Source organism: Narcine bancroftii, chromosome 6 (genome assembly GCF_036971445.1).
Source record: "Narcine bancroftii isolate sNarBan1 chromosome 6, sNarBan1.hap1, whole genome shotgun sequence".
NCBI classification, from domain to species: Eukaryota; Metazoa; Chordata; class Chondrichthyes; order Torpediniformes; family Narcinidae; genus Narcine; species Narcine bancroftii.
This window is the reverse complement of record NC_091474.1, coordinates 124,064,424-124,080,407: the sequence shown is the minus strand read 5'-3', so window position 1 is coordinate 124,080,407 and position 15,984 is coordinate 124,064,424. Positions and strand designations below refer to the sequence as shown.

The 15,984-nt window shown below is 42.5% G+C and overlaps 1 protein-coding gene and 1 pseudogene across 12 annotated transcripts in view; one reads left to right on the top strand and one right to left on the bottom strand.

Moving 5' to 3' along the window:
* Positions 1–15,984, bottom strand: part of mlip (muscular LMNA-interacting protein) — a 186,951-nt gene that overhangs the window by 130,856 nt on the left and 40,111 nt on the right. For 6 of the 12 annotated variants that reach the window (XM_069885950.1, XM_069885952.1, XM_069885954.1 and 3 more), the window contains exons 1-2: positions 15,296–15,412; positions 2,158–2,325 (exon numbers count right to left, since the gene is read on the bottom strand). The exons of 2 other annotated variants lie outside the window; for them this stretch is intronic. Coding sequence is in view for 2 of the 10 variants with exons in the window: in XM_069885954.1 (XP_069742055.1) it covers positions 2,158–2,199 (42 nt within the window). In the remaining 8 variants the exon portion in view is untranslated. Of the gene's footprint in view, positions 1–2,157; positions 2,326–12,760; positions 12,838–15,295; positions 15,413–15,984 lie in introns of those variants that run through there. 4 more of the 12 variants (XM_069885961.1, XM_069885957.1, XM_069885951.1 and 1 more) reach the window with 3 other exon arrangements.
* LOC138737829 (U6 spliceosomal RNA) lies at positions 2,302–2,401 on the top strand (annotated as a pseudogene).

Sequence of the window (15,984 nt, the reverse complement as noted above, 5' to 3'; positions counted from 1 at the left end):
TTCCTTCCCCAGAAAATTAGTGACGGGAGTCTCACTGCCAGCAGGACTGATGTCTCCAGGACCAGTCTTCAACCATAGGCACGAGAGGACTCACAAATCCAACCCCCTGTTCAAGTAGGTGCACCTCCTCCATGCCAACCCACATTATCCCTAAGTGGTGTACCCCAATTGACATGAGGACACCGTCTCGACTCAGGACCTGGCACAGACGGAAGCCCAGCACCCCCATCCCAGGCACACCTGGCATCTTCAGAACCCTCCCGAGCCAACATCCTCCCCTGCCCACCATCAACCTTGGGATCCTGCTGCCCGCAGACCCACCCCAGACCTACAACCCTCACTGCCATGCAACATCCCACTTGTCTTGACCACCCCTAACCCAGCCAAACTTCAGGTGGCCCTGTCTCCACTGACCATTGACCAGGAACCTGTCTTGCGATGATCCCAAAGGCAATGGTGACAACCAGATCACCTGAATTTTAAAATCTATAAATACATTTTTCTCTCCCAACCCTCTGTATCCAGCAGACACTCAGTGGTGGACACTGTTTTTCTTCACCCCCCTCCCCACCGGGACTCATTTTAAGAAGGGGATAAATGTGGTGATTCAACCACCAGACGGTCTATGACTGCTTGCATCTGGCTGCATTCCTACCTGCCTATTGCAACCTATTGTACCTGCAGGGAGGTAACCTGAGAGGCTAGCTCTACCTACTCTGCCAATCACTGGCCCCATATAAAGGCTCATGCTGGCCCTTGTGTAGGCGATAGAGCACATGGAGCCAGAAGGGATAGTGAACCTTGTGTGGAAGTTTTAAGCTAATTAAAGCCTGCAGTACAGCCTTCGTAGTTTGAGCTTGTTTGCACTGCAGTGCATCACAGTCATCTACAGCATCAGGTGCTCCTGTTGTGGCTCCTCTCCATCAGAGAGACTGGAAACAGAAAGGGAAATCACTTTGTTGAGCACCTCACCTCACTCCACTGCAATAGCGTGGATCTCCCAGTGGCCACCCATTTCAATTCCCCATCCCATTCCCTTACTGACTCTGGTCTCTGGTCTCATGCACTGCCAGACTCAGACCACCCACATATTTTTATTAAATATTTTCATTTAGTTTTCACAGATTTACAAAATCCAATAAACAAAGCCATTCATGTCCAAGGTCTGTATTTGTTGAACCCCCCCCCCCCCAACCGCCACAACAAATACATCCCAAAAACTTATCTCATTCCCACCCATCATGGGGCACATGACTCCTATCAAGACCTGTACTGAAAAGAAATCACAATAGCAATGCCATTCAAAGAAAACACTAAAAAGAAAAGAAAAAGAAAACTAAGGACCTGAAAAGGGCAGGTGCGTCATCTGTGCCAAGTCCTATTTCCGTAATCACACTTCTGGCCGTACTGGGTTAATTTAACCTTATCCCCATTTAAAAGGGGGAATCAATCTATCTGAGAATCAATGTACTCCAAATAAGATTGCCACACTCTACCGAATATGTCATGTTTCCTCCATAGGTTATATGTGATTTTCTCCATGGGAATGCAACTCTGCATTTCCATATTCCACTGTGTGGTATTTAGCTGGGAGTCGGACTTCCACAAAACTGCTATACACTTCCTGGCTACCACCAAAGCAACCTTTACAAATGAAATTTGGAATTTAGACAGTCTGAAATGCATTTCTCCAATACCACCCAAGGAACAGCTCCAGGTTCTGTGGAAAATCCACCCTTGCAATTTTTTTTAAAGAATATCCCTTAGGTTTTCCCAAAAAGCACACATCTTTGACCACAGCCAGGTAGAGTGGACAAAGGTTCCCACCTCCACACCACATCTAAAACATATTTCTGAAATCTCAGACTTTGATCTGTGTAGTTAGACCACCCGCATATTGGAGGAACACCTCATCTTCCATCTGGGCACCTCCGAACAAATGGCATCAACATCGACTTCTCCAGTTTCCGTTAAACACCGCCCCCCTTCCCCCAGTTGCCTTTCCCCTAGCTCTGTCTCTCTCTCTCTCCCCCATTTTCCCTCCATCTCCTTTCACGAAACCAAAATCAATTTTCACCTTATCATATCCAATTTATACCTATTGTTGGTTGGACTCCTTCCCCTGCTTTCTGTATTCTGATGCCTTCCTGATCTTACCTTATACCTTGAAGAGGGGCTCAGACCCGAAATGTCAGTCATACATCTTTACCTCCTATGGACACTGAGACCAGCTGAGCTTCTCCAGCATTTTTAACTACCAGCACGATTCAGTCTGAGGTGAAGTGACAGGATCATTTTCATGTATTCACTTCCAGACCGCATGTTCTAAAATTGGAACGATACAGAGTAGGTGAGCATGGCCCCTGCACAAGGATGGCATGCAAATCCATTCCATATTGCTAGGGTGGCACAACTAGCAATAGTAAAATGCTGTTACAGCACCAACAACCCAGGATCAAATCCGGCGCTGTCTGTAAGGAGTTTGTATGTTCTCCCCATGATCTGTGTGGGTTTTCTCTGGGTGATCTGGTTTCCTCCTAACCTCCAAAATGTACAGGGTTGACAGATTAATTGGTCATAGGTGTAATTGGGCAGCACAGCTTCATGGACCAGAAGGGGTTGTTATGGTGCTGTAACTATAAATTGAATTAACTTAATTTTTTTTTAAATATAAAAATAAGCAAAAATCAAACCACTGCAGAAACTCAGTAGATGAAGTAAGTGTTAAACAAGAAAGTCTACAGTCGCTGGGATGAGTGGTAGACGCACAAGTGCTGGAGAAAGTTAGCAGGTCACATAGCATTGATTAGAAATAAAGGCTGTCCGATGCTTCAGGCCTGGGCCCTTTGTTGGGAATCTAGGAAAACAGGTAGACAGATGTCTGAATAAAAAGATGTGGGCAAGAGAAAGAGGACTAGAGGAGGCAGGGGTAGAGGGGAAAACACAGGCTGTTTCCACATTCCATTGAAGAGCCCAGGCTCGAAACATTAGGTGACGCCTCACTTCCTACAGATGCTGCTGAGTTTCTCCAGCATGTTTGTGTGTGGAGGATGTGAAGGTTGAGTTCCTACAGTGCTCAACCTGCTGAGTTCCTCTGGCAGTTTTTTTTCTTTTGCTGCAGATTCCTGCATCTATGTTTCTGTCTTCATTTTCAGAAACTATTCATGCATGGCCATGCCTTCTTGAAGGGGAACATGATGTGAATTTGACCTTTGCACTCTTGATTGGTTACCACTGGAGGGAAAGCAAGTCCTCAGATGTGATGTTATTCTACGATGGAACTACGATTCATATTCTTGTCCCAGTTGGTGCTGTCAGTTGCTGTTTGCCATCACTGACTCTGTACATACAGAACAGGAGGGAAAGGGAGCTAAGAGGGAACAGGTTACCCTGTTGCCAGGTACAAGTAACTTCAAACAATAAACTACCATTCAAGATTCAAGAATCTTTTGTTGTTGTACAATGAAACAGGTGTGATATTAAAAGAAATTAACTTTACTCTACTGCAAGGCAGACAGATTTGCCATCAACAGAGATTTCCCGACACCTCTTACAGTCAAGAAAAAGAAGCAAAAGAGAGATCCACAGAGTCGCTGAGTGTCCGTAGATTTGCCACCAGTACTCCCGCAGCCACACAGACCAGTCCAAACCATCAGCAACCCGAGTTCCTGATCTAAACCTCTGAAACAATCAGGAAACCTTCAGCAGGGAGGGGGGGGGGGGGGGGGGCGTGGCAAGATGGCGTAAGGATCAGACGTGCCTTCCAGTCCTCTCCTGACTCTATCTTATTGTTTTGTCTAGAAATGCCCGTTAAAATTCTTTAAAAGTTTAGATAATTTCAGTGCTGTTAATTTAACTTATGATGGTACAATTGGTGGAAAAGAGCAAAAAAAAGACGACAACAGATCATCAAAAAACTACATTTTCCAAAAGTTCAAGTTTTGGAGCCTACCTACAGGAAAGACACCGGGACTCAGAGTGAAGTGGATCCCAGGAGAGAGGTACAGTGTTCGGATGTAGAGCTCTATGTTACATCGGTAGAGCCCCCTAAAGAGGGCGCCAAACAGCCTTTAGAACAAAGAGTTACTCAAAGGCATTTGTCAACTGTAGAGGTGGCGCTGCAAACTGCATCTCTTGAGATAGAAAAACCTATACAACTTGATGTACTGGGAGAACTTAATACATTTTGGACTGGGGAAAACCCCGGCCAGCGTCCTCCAGTCATTGCTGGAGAGGCTGTGGCTGGAGTTTCCACACGCAGTCATACTATAAGGAAGGCAACCAGAATGAAGGAAGGAACAGAAGATCTTTTGGTTATGCAGAAGAAGCAGGAATTTGTTGAGCCAAAATCTCTTCCAATTGAAAAGATTTTTGTGAATCTTGAATCTAAATTATCTTATACAATGCAGGGATTATCCCCAAGATTATGACTGAACTTGGTACTAGGTTTAATACTCTGGTGAAAATAAATTCTCAACAGATGGCTGAGTTTGGAGCTTTTAAGCTTGAAGTGAGAGATAAATTTAATTTGTGTGAAGAAGATATAGACAAAATACGGGATCAAGTTTTTGATGTGACCAAAATGGTCGAAGACTTACAAACTCAAAATAAAAATTTGGTGAAAAAGATTGATTATTTGGAAAACCAATCCAGACGGAACAATATAAAGATTATTGGTTTGCCGGAAGGTATGGAGGGACTAGACCCAATAAAATTTTTTACTGAATGGATTTTGCAGGTGCTGGGTCAAGAACATTTCCTGGAAGGTATAATACTTGAATGTGCTCACAGAGCCTTGCGTAGAAGACCAATTTCAGGTCAAAGTCCAAGACCTGTTTTGGTTCGTTGCTTGAATTATTATGACAGAGAAATAATTTTACGAGTGGCTATTAGAAATGCACAACAGAGAAAATCACCCTTGATGATTCAAAATAATCGAGTTTTCTTCTATGCGGATTTGAGTCAAGAAGTTATGTTCCAACGATGGGAATTCAATCCTGCTAAAGAGTTGTTGTGGAAGAAAGGTTACAAGGCAACCTTTAGATATCCAGCTGTTTTGAAGGTTTTCCAAGATGGTTGCCAACCAAAGTTCTTTGATTCTCCAAAGGAAGCTATAGCATTTGCTCAAGAGCTGCCAATTACTCAGTTTCAACAGAGACATAGTCCGCCGTGACCTCTAAGGAGACAAGAGATGGAAGAAAAGAGCCATGCTCCAAGAAGGAATGGTTGTAATGGTTACTCGGCAGTTGGAGCTGATTAAAAGAAGAGTTGTCCTTTTTTTCTAATGTTTTTTTTTAAAAAAAGGGATATTAAATAATGATGATGTTAGTTTAAGATGAAGTGAGAGTTGGGGAAGAGAACTGGATAGGCACTATTTCATGAAAGTCATCTGCTACGTGTGAGTTATCTCACACCCATTTTTTTTGGGAGTTACCGCATTGCGCGGTTTAGACGGGAGGGGGTATTTTTAACCTCCTACCCGTTTTTTTTTCCTTTTTTTTGTATTATTAGATTAAAGAGTGAAGGGTTTTTTTTTTGTTTAAATATTTTTAAAAAAAGCATAAGAAAGTATTTGATTGTTTAAAACACTAAAAATTGATGTGGTTTTTTTTGTAAAGTTTATTTAGTAGATAAGGAATATTTGAAATTTAAATGTGAATGGGATGGATAAGTTTTTTTTATATTTTTTCTTTAACTTTAAGGTGAAAGGAGTGGTAATTCTGGTGTATATTATTTTGCTATTTTAGTTATAAAACGAAGGGAATAATGGTGAAAGTTATAAATTGAATTGTACAATTCTTAATGAGGCTTGAATTTTGTTTGTGTTTATGCTCCATTTGTTGAAGATATAGATTTTGTTGTAGATGTGTTTTTATTATTTGGATATCTGAATTTTAACATAATGATTGGGGATATTTAAATGTGGTATTGGAGCTTTTATTGGATAACTATTCAAGAGTAAAAGGGAAAAATGGTGGAAGAGTACTAAAATTGAATTGTACAATGCTTAATGAGGTTTAAATTTTGTTTTAAGATGGTGGTTTATGTGACTAATATGATGATAGATGTGAAGTTAGTTGATATTTGGTGAAGGTTTATCTCTATAGAGAAATTTTTTTTTTTTTTCATGCTACAATTTTTTTAAGAATTGATTATTGTTTAAGAATTTTTGATAGATAATGTTACTAATTTTACTAATTTTTTATATTAAGTTTGAGTTAAATATATGTTTCATCTTAACTCCATTTGTTAGATATATGCATTTAAGTTTGATTTAAATGTTTTTTTAAGTCTGATATCTTAGTATTAATTACTTTTCTTTTTGTTAGTATTTTAATCGGTTATGTTTTTGTTTTTTTTCGTAAGTGGGTTTTTTTCTCATATATATTATTAACTTTATTAATTCTTCACTCTTTATTTTGGGGGGAAGGGGGGGTTGGACTAATATGAGTTGGGTTATTAATGTGTAATAATTATTGGGGAGGGTATAGTTTATTTAGATTACTGATACTGTATTGTAATTTTATTATTTTATTCTTAATTTTTTTAATGTAATCCTATATGTTATTCATGTTATAAAATCTTAAATAAAGTTTAAAAAAAAAGGAAACCTTCAGCACACTCGTCATCCTCTCGCATCCCAATACCTGATACCCCTTCAGCCAGCATCGAGCCAGTCTCCAGCAGTCCGCAGCCTGGTCTAACTCCTTTGACTGCAGTCACCAGCAGCCTACGTAGGTTCCTTGCTTCAAGTCACCAACCTCCCACCACCTGTGTTCTTCAGCCACAGAGCACCTCACTGGTCTGTCGCTGTGATCACTGTCCTGTAGAGTCATCTCCTCTGCTTTTCCTTCTCAACAGGGGGATGGGGGAAAGTCTCCCTAATTTCTGGTGCCCTGCACCAGTCCTCTGCTTCCATGGAGTCTGCAACCCCTCGAGGCTGCTGCCGAACACAGGCACCACCACCTTACCCCATTGAGCACAAGATTTTAAAATAAAATAATTGGCTCCTTTAACAGGCCATTTAAAGCCTATACAGAACAGTCGGCAGTTGGATTAGGCGGTAGAACCCTGTGGGGGTGTGCTGTCTCAATGACAAGACACAATGCAATGTGTTTGCTACTTAATAATGAAAGAAAAAGTCGAAAGAGCATAAAAGAAAAAATATTTCTATGAAATTCAAAGTCAAGGAGGTAAATGCTCCAAGGTTGTTTTGATTTTCACTCATTTGTTTTGACATGAGAATTTTCTCCATCCTTACCAAAGGATTTAGAAATAGAAATCCAGATGTGAATTGCATAATTGGGCTTATTAACTGACAATCAGGGATTAACTGACTGTCAGGGATTTGATAAACACGACTTAGATATCACAGAGGTGGCTGTTTGGAATACCAGTGTGTATCAGACCTCTGATTTGAAGTAAGTGCAGTGAATCGGGTTGAGGAAACGCAACACATAAATCTGTTGTTCCCAGCGCTCCCCAACATCAGGAGCCTCCTTCAGCTTCTGCACTGTATAACTCGATGGCACAAATGGGTTATCAATGACACCCACTCTTCCTGTGGCGTTAATGAGATGTTGGCTACCATCATCGTGGGATGAGGATCACTGACTGCTTTTCTCCACCAATGATATTGGCCATAGTATTTATCAGTCGTCCCTGTGGATTGGCTATTGAAAATTGGACCCGTACATGTACACTCCCTCATTCCCACGAGCCTGTACTATCATCTGATCAGGTCTAATTGTTAACTTCAACTCTGCATTCCTGTCTCCCACCAATCATTTATCCTCTTGCTTATCTTGCCTATTTTAAAAAAATATTCAGTCTCTGCTTCCACCACACCTTGAAACATACTGGGAGAGTAGGTTAATTGGGTGTAAATTGGCTGAAATGGCCTGTCACCATGCTGTTACATTTTTTTTTTAAATTGGGGAAAAGAGTTGCAAAAATATACTTTCTGAGAGACAAAAACATGGCCTCGTCTGTCGAAATTGGGTTTCTCCTTATTTTTAAACAGTGGGCCAAAGTTCCAGTGTCTCCCAGAAGAAAAAATCCCTGGACATTAAACATGTCAAGATATCTTGTGGTCTCATTTGTTTCAATATCCCTCTCACTTCTCCAGCTCCAATGCACATAATCCTTGCCTATCCAACCTTTTCTAATTGGCCTATTAGGGAACCCTATGCTTATTATTATGAATATTATGTTTAAATTGTAACATTATCATAAATGTAAAATGACTTTCAATCCCTTTAAAGTGTAAACTGGTCAGGCGCCATCTGTGGAGACAGAGGAATGGTCAACTGTTTAAGCTGAGACCTCTCATCAGGATCATTTCTCAACCTCCACAGATGTAGTCTGACCTGCTGAGTTCCTCCAGCAAGGGTCTCTTTCTCCATGTTACAGCATCTGCAGTCACTGTGGACTGTAAAAATCACATTTACTGAACTGTCTATGCTATCTGCCATCTCTTCAAGATTGTACAGACTATGAAGAATATTTTTTGAGGAGGAAATCTTTTTATAAGATGACAATTGCATTAATAGTCATATTTTATTTACAATGAAGAATAAAATTAGTAAAGACATTTAAAGAGTTAAAGAAAACTCTCAATGACAGAAAAGAACAAATCACACAGTTCTTGCCCTTGTTGGTAAATCTGACTTGCATCACTTGAGCAGCTGACAATTATTAAATCCCAAAAAAAGTATTCAAGGAAGATTTAGTTCATGAACTAAAGCACGGGAATGATGTACAAAACATGACAGTCAAGCTGCTGAATAACAATGTGACATTAACCTAACACAGGTGCAGCAAGCCATCTCAGGCTCTGGAATGGGTTTGGATCAACAGTCATCTGCAATGCAGTTCAATACCAAGAAAAACTTTCCACCAACAAATACTACAAACTCCAACTTCCACAATTACCTGGACTACACTTCCTTACACCCTGTTCCCTGCAAGTATTCCATCCCCGTCTTTCAATTTCTCCATCTCTGCCGCATCTGTTCCCAAGATGAGGTCTTCCAGTCCAGATCTACCACAAATATGGTTTCCCCTACATCACCATCAACTCAGCCCTCATACACATCTCCTCTATCGCCCACTCATCTGCCCTGGCCCCCTCTTCCCCCAAATGCAACAAACATAGAATCCCCCTCATCCTCACCTACAACCCCACCAGCCTCTGCATCAACACATTATCCTCCAGAATTTATGGAATTTACTACAGGATCCCACCACCAGACACAGTTTTTCTTCTCCTCCCCTCTCGGCCTTCCACAGGGATTGCTCCCTCCACAATTCTCTCCTACATGCATCCCTCCCCACCCATTCCCTCCCCCAGAACCTTCCCCTGCGCCCGCAGGAGGTACAACACGTGCCCACACCAACTCCCTCACCATGGTACGGGGACCCAAACAGGCCTTTCAAGTGAAGCAATGCATCACTTGCATAGCCACAGGACTTATTTAATGGATTCGCTGCTCCCTTTGTAGCATTCACTACAGCGAAGAGACCAGTCACAGTCTGAGAGATCGCTTCGCTCAGCACCTCCTCTCCATCCATAACCGCAGCAACCTCTCAGTAGCCAACCATTTCATTTCTGGATCACACTCCCAGACTCACATGTCTGTCCATGACCTTATGTACTGTCTCATCCTGACCACCCACAGATTGGAGGACCAACACCTTATTTTCTATCTGGGCACCCTCCAGCCACATGGCATGAACATTGCTGCTTTCCAATAAACCAGCTCACCTTTTCTTTCCCCTCCCCGTTTCCTATTTTTCCAGTTCTTCCACCCCCCTCTTCTGCCTTTATCACTCCTGCCTTTCCCATTCCTTACCCTCCCCACCTGTTTGTTTGGATGTTTGCCGGCATTTTTTCACACATTGAATGTGGTGATATGTAATTACACCACTAGGTCACCAGGGGTCATCCCGGTTGTTATAGATAGAGAATTTGGGTTAAAAAGGGTTTAAGTTAAAATGTGATGATTAGTCATAAAAGGGGGCTAACCACTAGAGTTTAGCTGGAAAATGTTACAACAGACTTGCAACAGATTTAACTACAGAGAGACATGCAGGAGCCAAAGATTGATAAAGAGTGAAAAACAGAATTTGGTGTGAGCAGAGGTCATGAATGATCGTGGTGTGCGTGACTAACAGTAATCAGGATGATTCTGCAAAAACTAACCAATTAAAGCAGTGTAGTGGAGATGCCGAAGGACAAGCAAATTGTATAAAAAACAATGCACTGTATGTATCGGGGCTTGACTTGGCAAGAAGCCGGTTGAGTCCAACTCTGCAGACTTGTGAATAAAGCTTGTCGTGTCACCGATCTTAAAGAGACTCATTTGTGAGAATTTGTGTTTCTGACACCGGTGACCTTATATATAAAGGAGTTCAGCTACAGTCTAGCCTTCCAGGTTCGTCTTGCAGAGACAAGACTAACCTTGTCTTGTGTACATTAGTGTAAACAATGACAAGACAAGACAAGTCTTGTCTCGTCTAATGTACACAAGACGAACCTTGTCTTATGTACATTAGTGTACATTAATATTGTACTGACAATAACCACACCAGCAGTGCGAGTATAAGACAATGGCCCTCTGCTTTGTAGCATTTGTCCAAGATGGTTGACTGCACATGGCATTATTTTCTTCTGTTTGCCTGTGGAGAAAGAAGAGCTTCCCACCCTCTTATTAGCATGAGAATGGGCCTTGGCTGTGGCCTTGGGGCTTCTGCAGACTTTTGCATTAATACCCATGTTTTCCAGAGTTTTTAGCATTAGAATGGGCCTTGGCTATGGCCTTGGGTTTTCTGCCAGACTTTTGCATAATACCCATGTTTTCCAGAGTTTTTAGCATGAGAATGGGCCTTGGCTGTGGCCTTGGGGTTTCTGCAGACTTTTGCATAATACCAACGTTTTCCACAGTTGGAACAGGCATTTTCTCTAGCAGGACAAAGGGCTCTGGGGTGTTTTCTTTGCCCACAGAAAAAGCACTTGGGATGCCCAAGGTGTACTGCTGGTGCTGTGAATTCCTGTGAGGCAGCATACTTTTCTTTTCGTGGGGCTAGAGTCCAGCAGTGTGACGTTTGTCCCAGCCCCAGGGCCCTGTGAGTACTCTTCCAATTCTTTCCTGGAGCTTTCTAAAGCTTCTGCAATAGTCTCTGCCTCATCTAGCCTCACCATTTCTTTCTCAAGCAATCGATGTCTCATTTCAGTGCACCGTATGCCCGCAACAATTCTGTCCCTAATAAGGTCCTCCGCATACTCCTGAGCTGATACTGCTTTAAAGTTGCAGCATCTCGCCAGGTCTTTCAGAGAGAGTATAAAGTCTCTGGCAGACTTCCCTACTTGCTGTGACCTGGTCATGAGCCTGTACCAGGAGTGGAGTTCACTATGCCCCTTACTGTAATGCCTCTGTAAAATGCTCATTTCCTCTTGGTAGGACCTGGCATCCTGTATAAGGGAGTAAGGGTGGTCTCCCAGCTGCACTAACAGCAGCATTAATAGCTCTTTATCCGATGCCTCAGCACCCTCCATGTAATTCAGAAAGCATCTCTGCCAGCTGCCAATGTGCGTGCCAGCTCCAGGATTTCTGGGGTTGAGCTCCAGCCTGTCTGGTTGCAGCACGTGCCTAAGCCACAGTCTCTGGTCCCTTAGGTGTAGCAAGGGTGGACCCTGGGGTACTGGGAGCTGCTGGTAGAGCTTCTGTGGGGCTTGTGTCTGCTGGAGGAGTAACCTGGGTGCTTGGGGCTGTTGGCTTAGTCTCTGGCTTTGGGACATTTGCAACAGGCTTAGGGGGGATCCCAACAGTAGTGTCAGGTCTCCGTGGTACTGGGGAAACTGCTGCTAGGGGAGTGATGATAGCGGTGTCTGCTTTCCCTGGCTCTGGAGTGGTCGGGAATTCTGCACGACTTGTGGAGATCCTTCCACCCGCGCTTGTAGTGTCCTCTTTCTGAATGGAGTGGAGTTTAGGGTCGGCAGCGCCTGTACTGGCAAACCCAAGGGCAGGCAGGGCTCTTGGCTGTTTCTTACCTGCCCTATCGTACTTCTGTGGGCTTCCCTGCATTCCACCATGATTCCAGTACAGAGGGTCCCTTGCCGTCTCTGTCCTCGGATGCACATGCGTGCTAGTCATCCTCAGATTTCATTCCTCAGGAAGAGTCTCCAGGTGGTCGGGAATGCGCACTGGAGCAGAAGCAGCTTCCATTCTAGTAGCTATCATATTAGTTTGTTAAAATGTACTGACAATAACCACACCAGCAGTGCGAGTATAAGACAGCTTTAATAAACTAATATGTACATTAAGAGGTCTTGTCTCTCTGCAAGATGAACCTGGAAGGCAAGACTGTAGCTCTGGACTGCTTTATATACAAGGTCACTGGGATGACCCCTGGTGACCTAGTGGTGTAATTACATATCACCAAACTGATGAAGGGCTCAAGCCTGAAGCATTACTTTAAGTATTTTTACCTTTGGTTCATAAAGGACGCTGTTTGACCTGCTGAGTTTCTCCAGCATTTTGTGTTTTTACCACAAGTGGAGAATTGTCAATTCAATGCTAGTCAGATTTTGTTACAGCCCAACTAGTCTCAGTAATGCTGGGTGAGAGAGAAGCATTGGCTGGAGCACTGGGAACAATGCTATGCGGGATCATTAGTGTTCACCCTGAAAGGCAGAGGGAGACTTAGTCTGATGTCTGAAAGCCTCTAGAATAGCAACATTGTTGTGATACTTGCACACCTTCCCCAGATTCAGATACAAGACACCTTCCTTCTGACTCCAGACTGGTTCCCGCATTGAGAATCTTTGAACATCTTCTGCTAGGCAAAAAAAAGATAAGAAAATGCCGGCAAATCTCAGCGGGTTGAGAGGTAAAAGGGATGTACCGTTTCATATCAAGAATCTGATTCAGCCTCCACAGATGTTGTTTGACCCACTGAGTTCTTCCACCATTCTGGTTTTTGTTCCAGATCCATGCATCTGCATTCTTTATTAGTCAGAAAAATAGTTCTCAATTTTTTGAATTTCAGAATGCAAAATAACATGCAGGTAAGGGGCCTGATAAGGATATACTTAAATTGGAGTCATACAGGAGACTGCAGATGATGCAATCTGAAGCAAAACACAACAGTGGGTCAAACAGCATCAGTGGGAGAAAAAGGGCCTTGACAAAGGGCTTTGGCTCAAAACACCGATCATCCTCTTTCTCCCACTGATGCTGCTTGACCCACTAATGGAAGGTGTAAATTGCTCAAGTCACTACTGCAGGCTGCCCGACTGTGGAATGCTGCCATTCACTCCCATTCTATCATCACTCTAACCCATGTAGACCCAAGTAATGGCAGAAGTCAATGAGCTGTGTTCACAAGGACAAGTTGTGGCTCATTAGGAATACCCAATTTACGCACAAATAGAATGCTAAAGTTATATTTCCCGTTTACTGCAGCTACAGTTGTCTGGATTATTCAATGTCCAATTTGATTTATGCAGATACACCACCCCAATATAGATTGCCACCTAGAACACTGCCCAGAATGCCTTTGTTCTCCAACAAATCACCTTGGTAGAGGCTCCTGACTCAATTTCCTGGAGTGTCACCACCAAGCGATTCTGAATTTCTGAGCTGTCAATATTTCTGTAGGCGAAGATAATGGCAATTCCTGTGATTACAGGATGTCCAACTACGTCAAGCCTGAGGATTGAGCCCTAAGCTCTTTGCTTCAGCATGTCTCCACATTGCACTGAACCTGTACTGAGTGAACAGGATTGCATCTCCTGGATTCTCAGCAATTCTGAGAAACACCTAAAAATCTGCTACTACTGTAATTAACTTTGCCAGCTTCTATCTGGTTATGCCTCAGATTGTTTATTTGTTGAATGTAACTGTCACAAGTAGAAATTTCAAAGCAGATAATTCAATCCATCTACCTCTATTCTTGAATGGGCTTCTCATTAGTAAAATACAAATGTTAATTGTGCTTTTCTATCACCCTGTACTTTTACCTTCTGTGACACTATACCCTACACATTTGTTTTATTGCAACACCATGATTTTATCCTTGCACTCTGTTGTACCATATACAATTTGACTTGCCTGAGTAGCACACAACTCAATGGCGCTGAGCATGACAAGAAAGATTTCAACTCAACATCTGAATTCTTTCTTTAGCTAAAGAAACTAACTGCTGAAGAACTCAGTAGCTCAAGCAACTTCTGTGGAAGCAGACAGATGGATGATCAATGTTACAGGTCAAGACCTTGCCACATTAACTCAATACATCAAACAAGATGCCGCGTGACCTGTTGAGTCCCTTCAGCAGATTTTGTTTTAACTCCATACTCCAGCAACTGTAACCCCTTTCCTTCAACTCCTAGTTCTGAGCTACAGTTCACCTTTCCCTATTTTACTCCCAGTAGGAACAAATAGAATAACCAGCACAATGCCTTTAGAGTGCCAGTGATCGGGATCAGACCATGTCTGAGTGGGATTTCTCCAGGGGCTCTGGTTTCCACCCACCCTTCAAAAACGTACCAGGGTGTAGGTTAATAGGGGATAAATTGGGCAGCCCAAACTCGTAGGGTTGAATTGGCCTGCTACAGTGCTGCATGTCTAAAAAATATTAAATCAGTATTGAAGGTTTGTGTTTGAAATCAATCTGTAGTTTGCCATGTTCAGTTCCTTTTAATTCCAGAACCTGATTTTGTTAAGCTGTACCTGTTGAACCATGCTCACCTGATGTGCAAATAGGACAGTTCTCTGCAGAGCAGCAGTGAACGCAGGCAGTTTCACTCTGACACGAAGCTGAGTTCAGGAAGCTAATCTCTGCTTCAGCCTGGCTGGAATTTGCCAAGAGATCTTTGTCTTATCTGCATGTGGCCATTCAAAACACAGCAATACTTTACTGTCTGAAGGATCTTAGTGACTTCATTGTTATAGTCTTTAATGAAAATAGCACTGACAACAAAAATACTAGAAGGGTGTTTTTTGTTGCCTTGTTCATCATTGGTCAGATCCTTTAATTTGCCTGTTTCTAATTTTGTTTGTTTGTTCTATTGTGACACCTTGACTTGCAATGAAAGACATGGTTGCAACACAAAAATGCATCTGAAAACGGTCTCCTTCCAAATAATTCTTAACTAATGGTCTGCTAAATAAATAAGGCCATTTTTTCCAACTGATAAATGGTGAAACTCATTGAGAATTTTTTTTTAAAACCCAGAAGGAACTTCCCATGGGGGAATAAAATGGACTGTTTAAACAAAGGTAATACTTACCCTTTTCTAACATCAATATGAAGTTGAAGGACAAGTCAGAATATTCTGAGGCAGCTTGGTAATACAACAAGGATCAAGAGAGGAGGTCCAAGAAGAAAACTGAGTACTCCCCACCCCCCACCCAGGAAAAATCTGAAATACACACAAGGGGGAAATAATCACAATTTATTGTCATTAACATGTCACAAAATTCATTATTTTGCAGTGGCATCACAGTACAAATGTTGCTATGAAATTACATTTAAAAATAAATAAACTAGTGGAAAATAAGTGAGGCAGTGTCTGGATCATTGTCCATTCAGAAATCTGATGGCAAAGGGGAAGAAACTGTCTTTGTGTCTTTGGATGTTCATCTTCAGGCTCCTGTATCTCCTTCCCGATGGTATCAGTGTGAAGAGGGCATGCCCTGGTTGGTGAAGGTGCTGGAGGATAGTGAGCCGGTGAGCCTTCTTCATGATTATATCGACAAGGAGGCACCGGGACTGATCATCGGAGATGTTGATACCCAGAAATTCATAGTTCTTCTTCCTCTCCATTACTGACCACTGAGTGAGGCCTGGGTATGTTCTGGTTTTCTCCTGAAGGAAAGGTACCACAGAAGGTAAAGAGGGTATTGACTGAACTGACTCTCGGGCTGAGGAACATCTACTCTAAGGTGAGTTCCAGCAGCTGGGGTCATTCATTTCCTG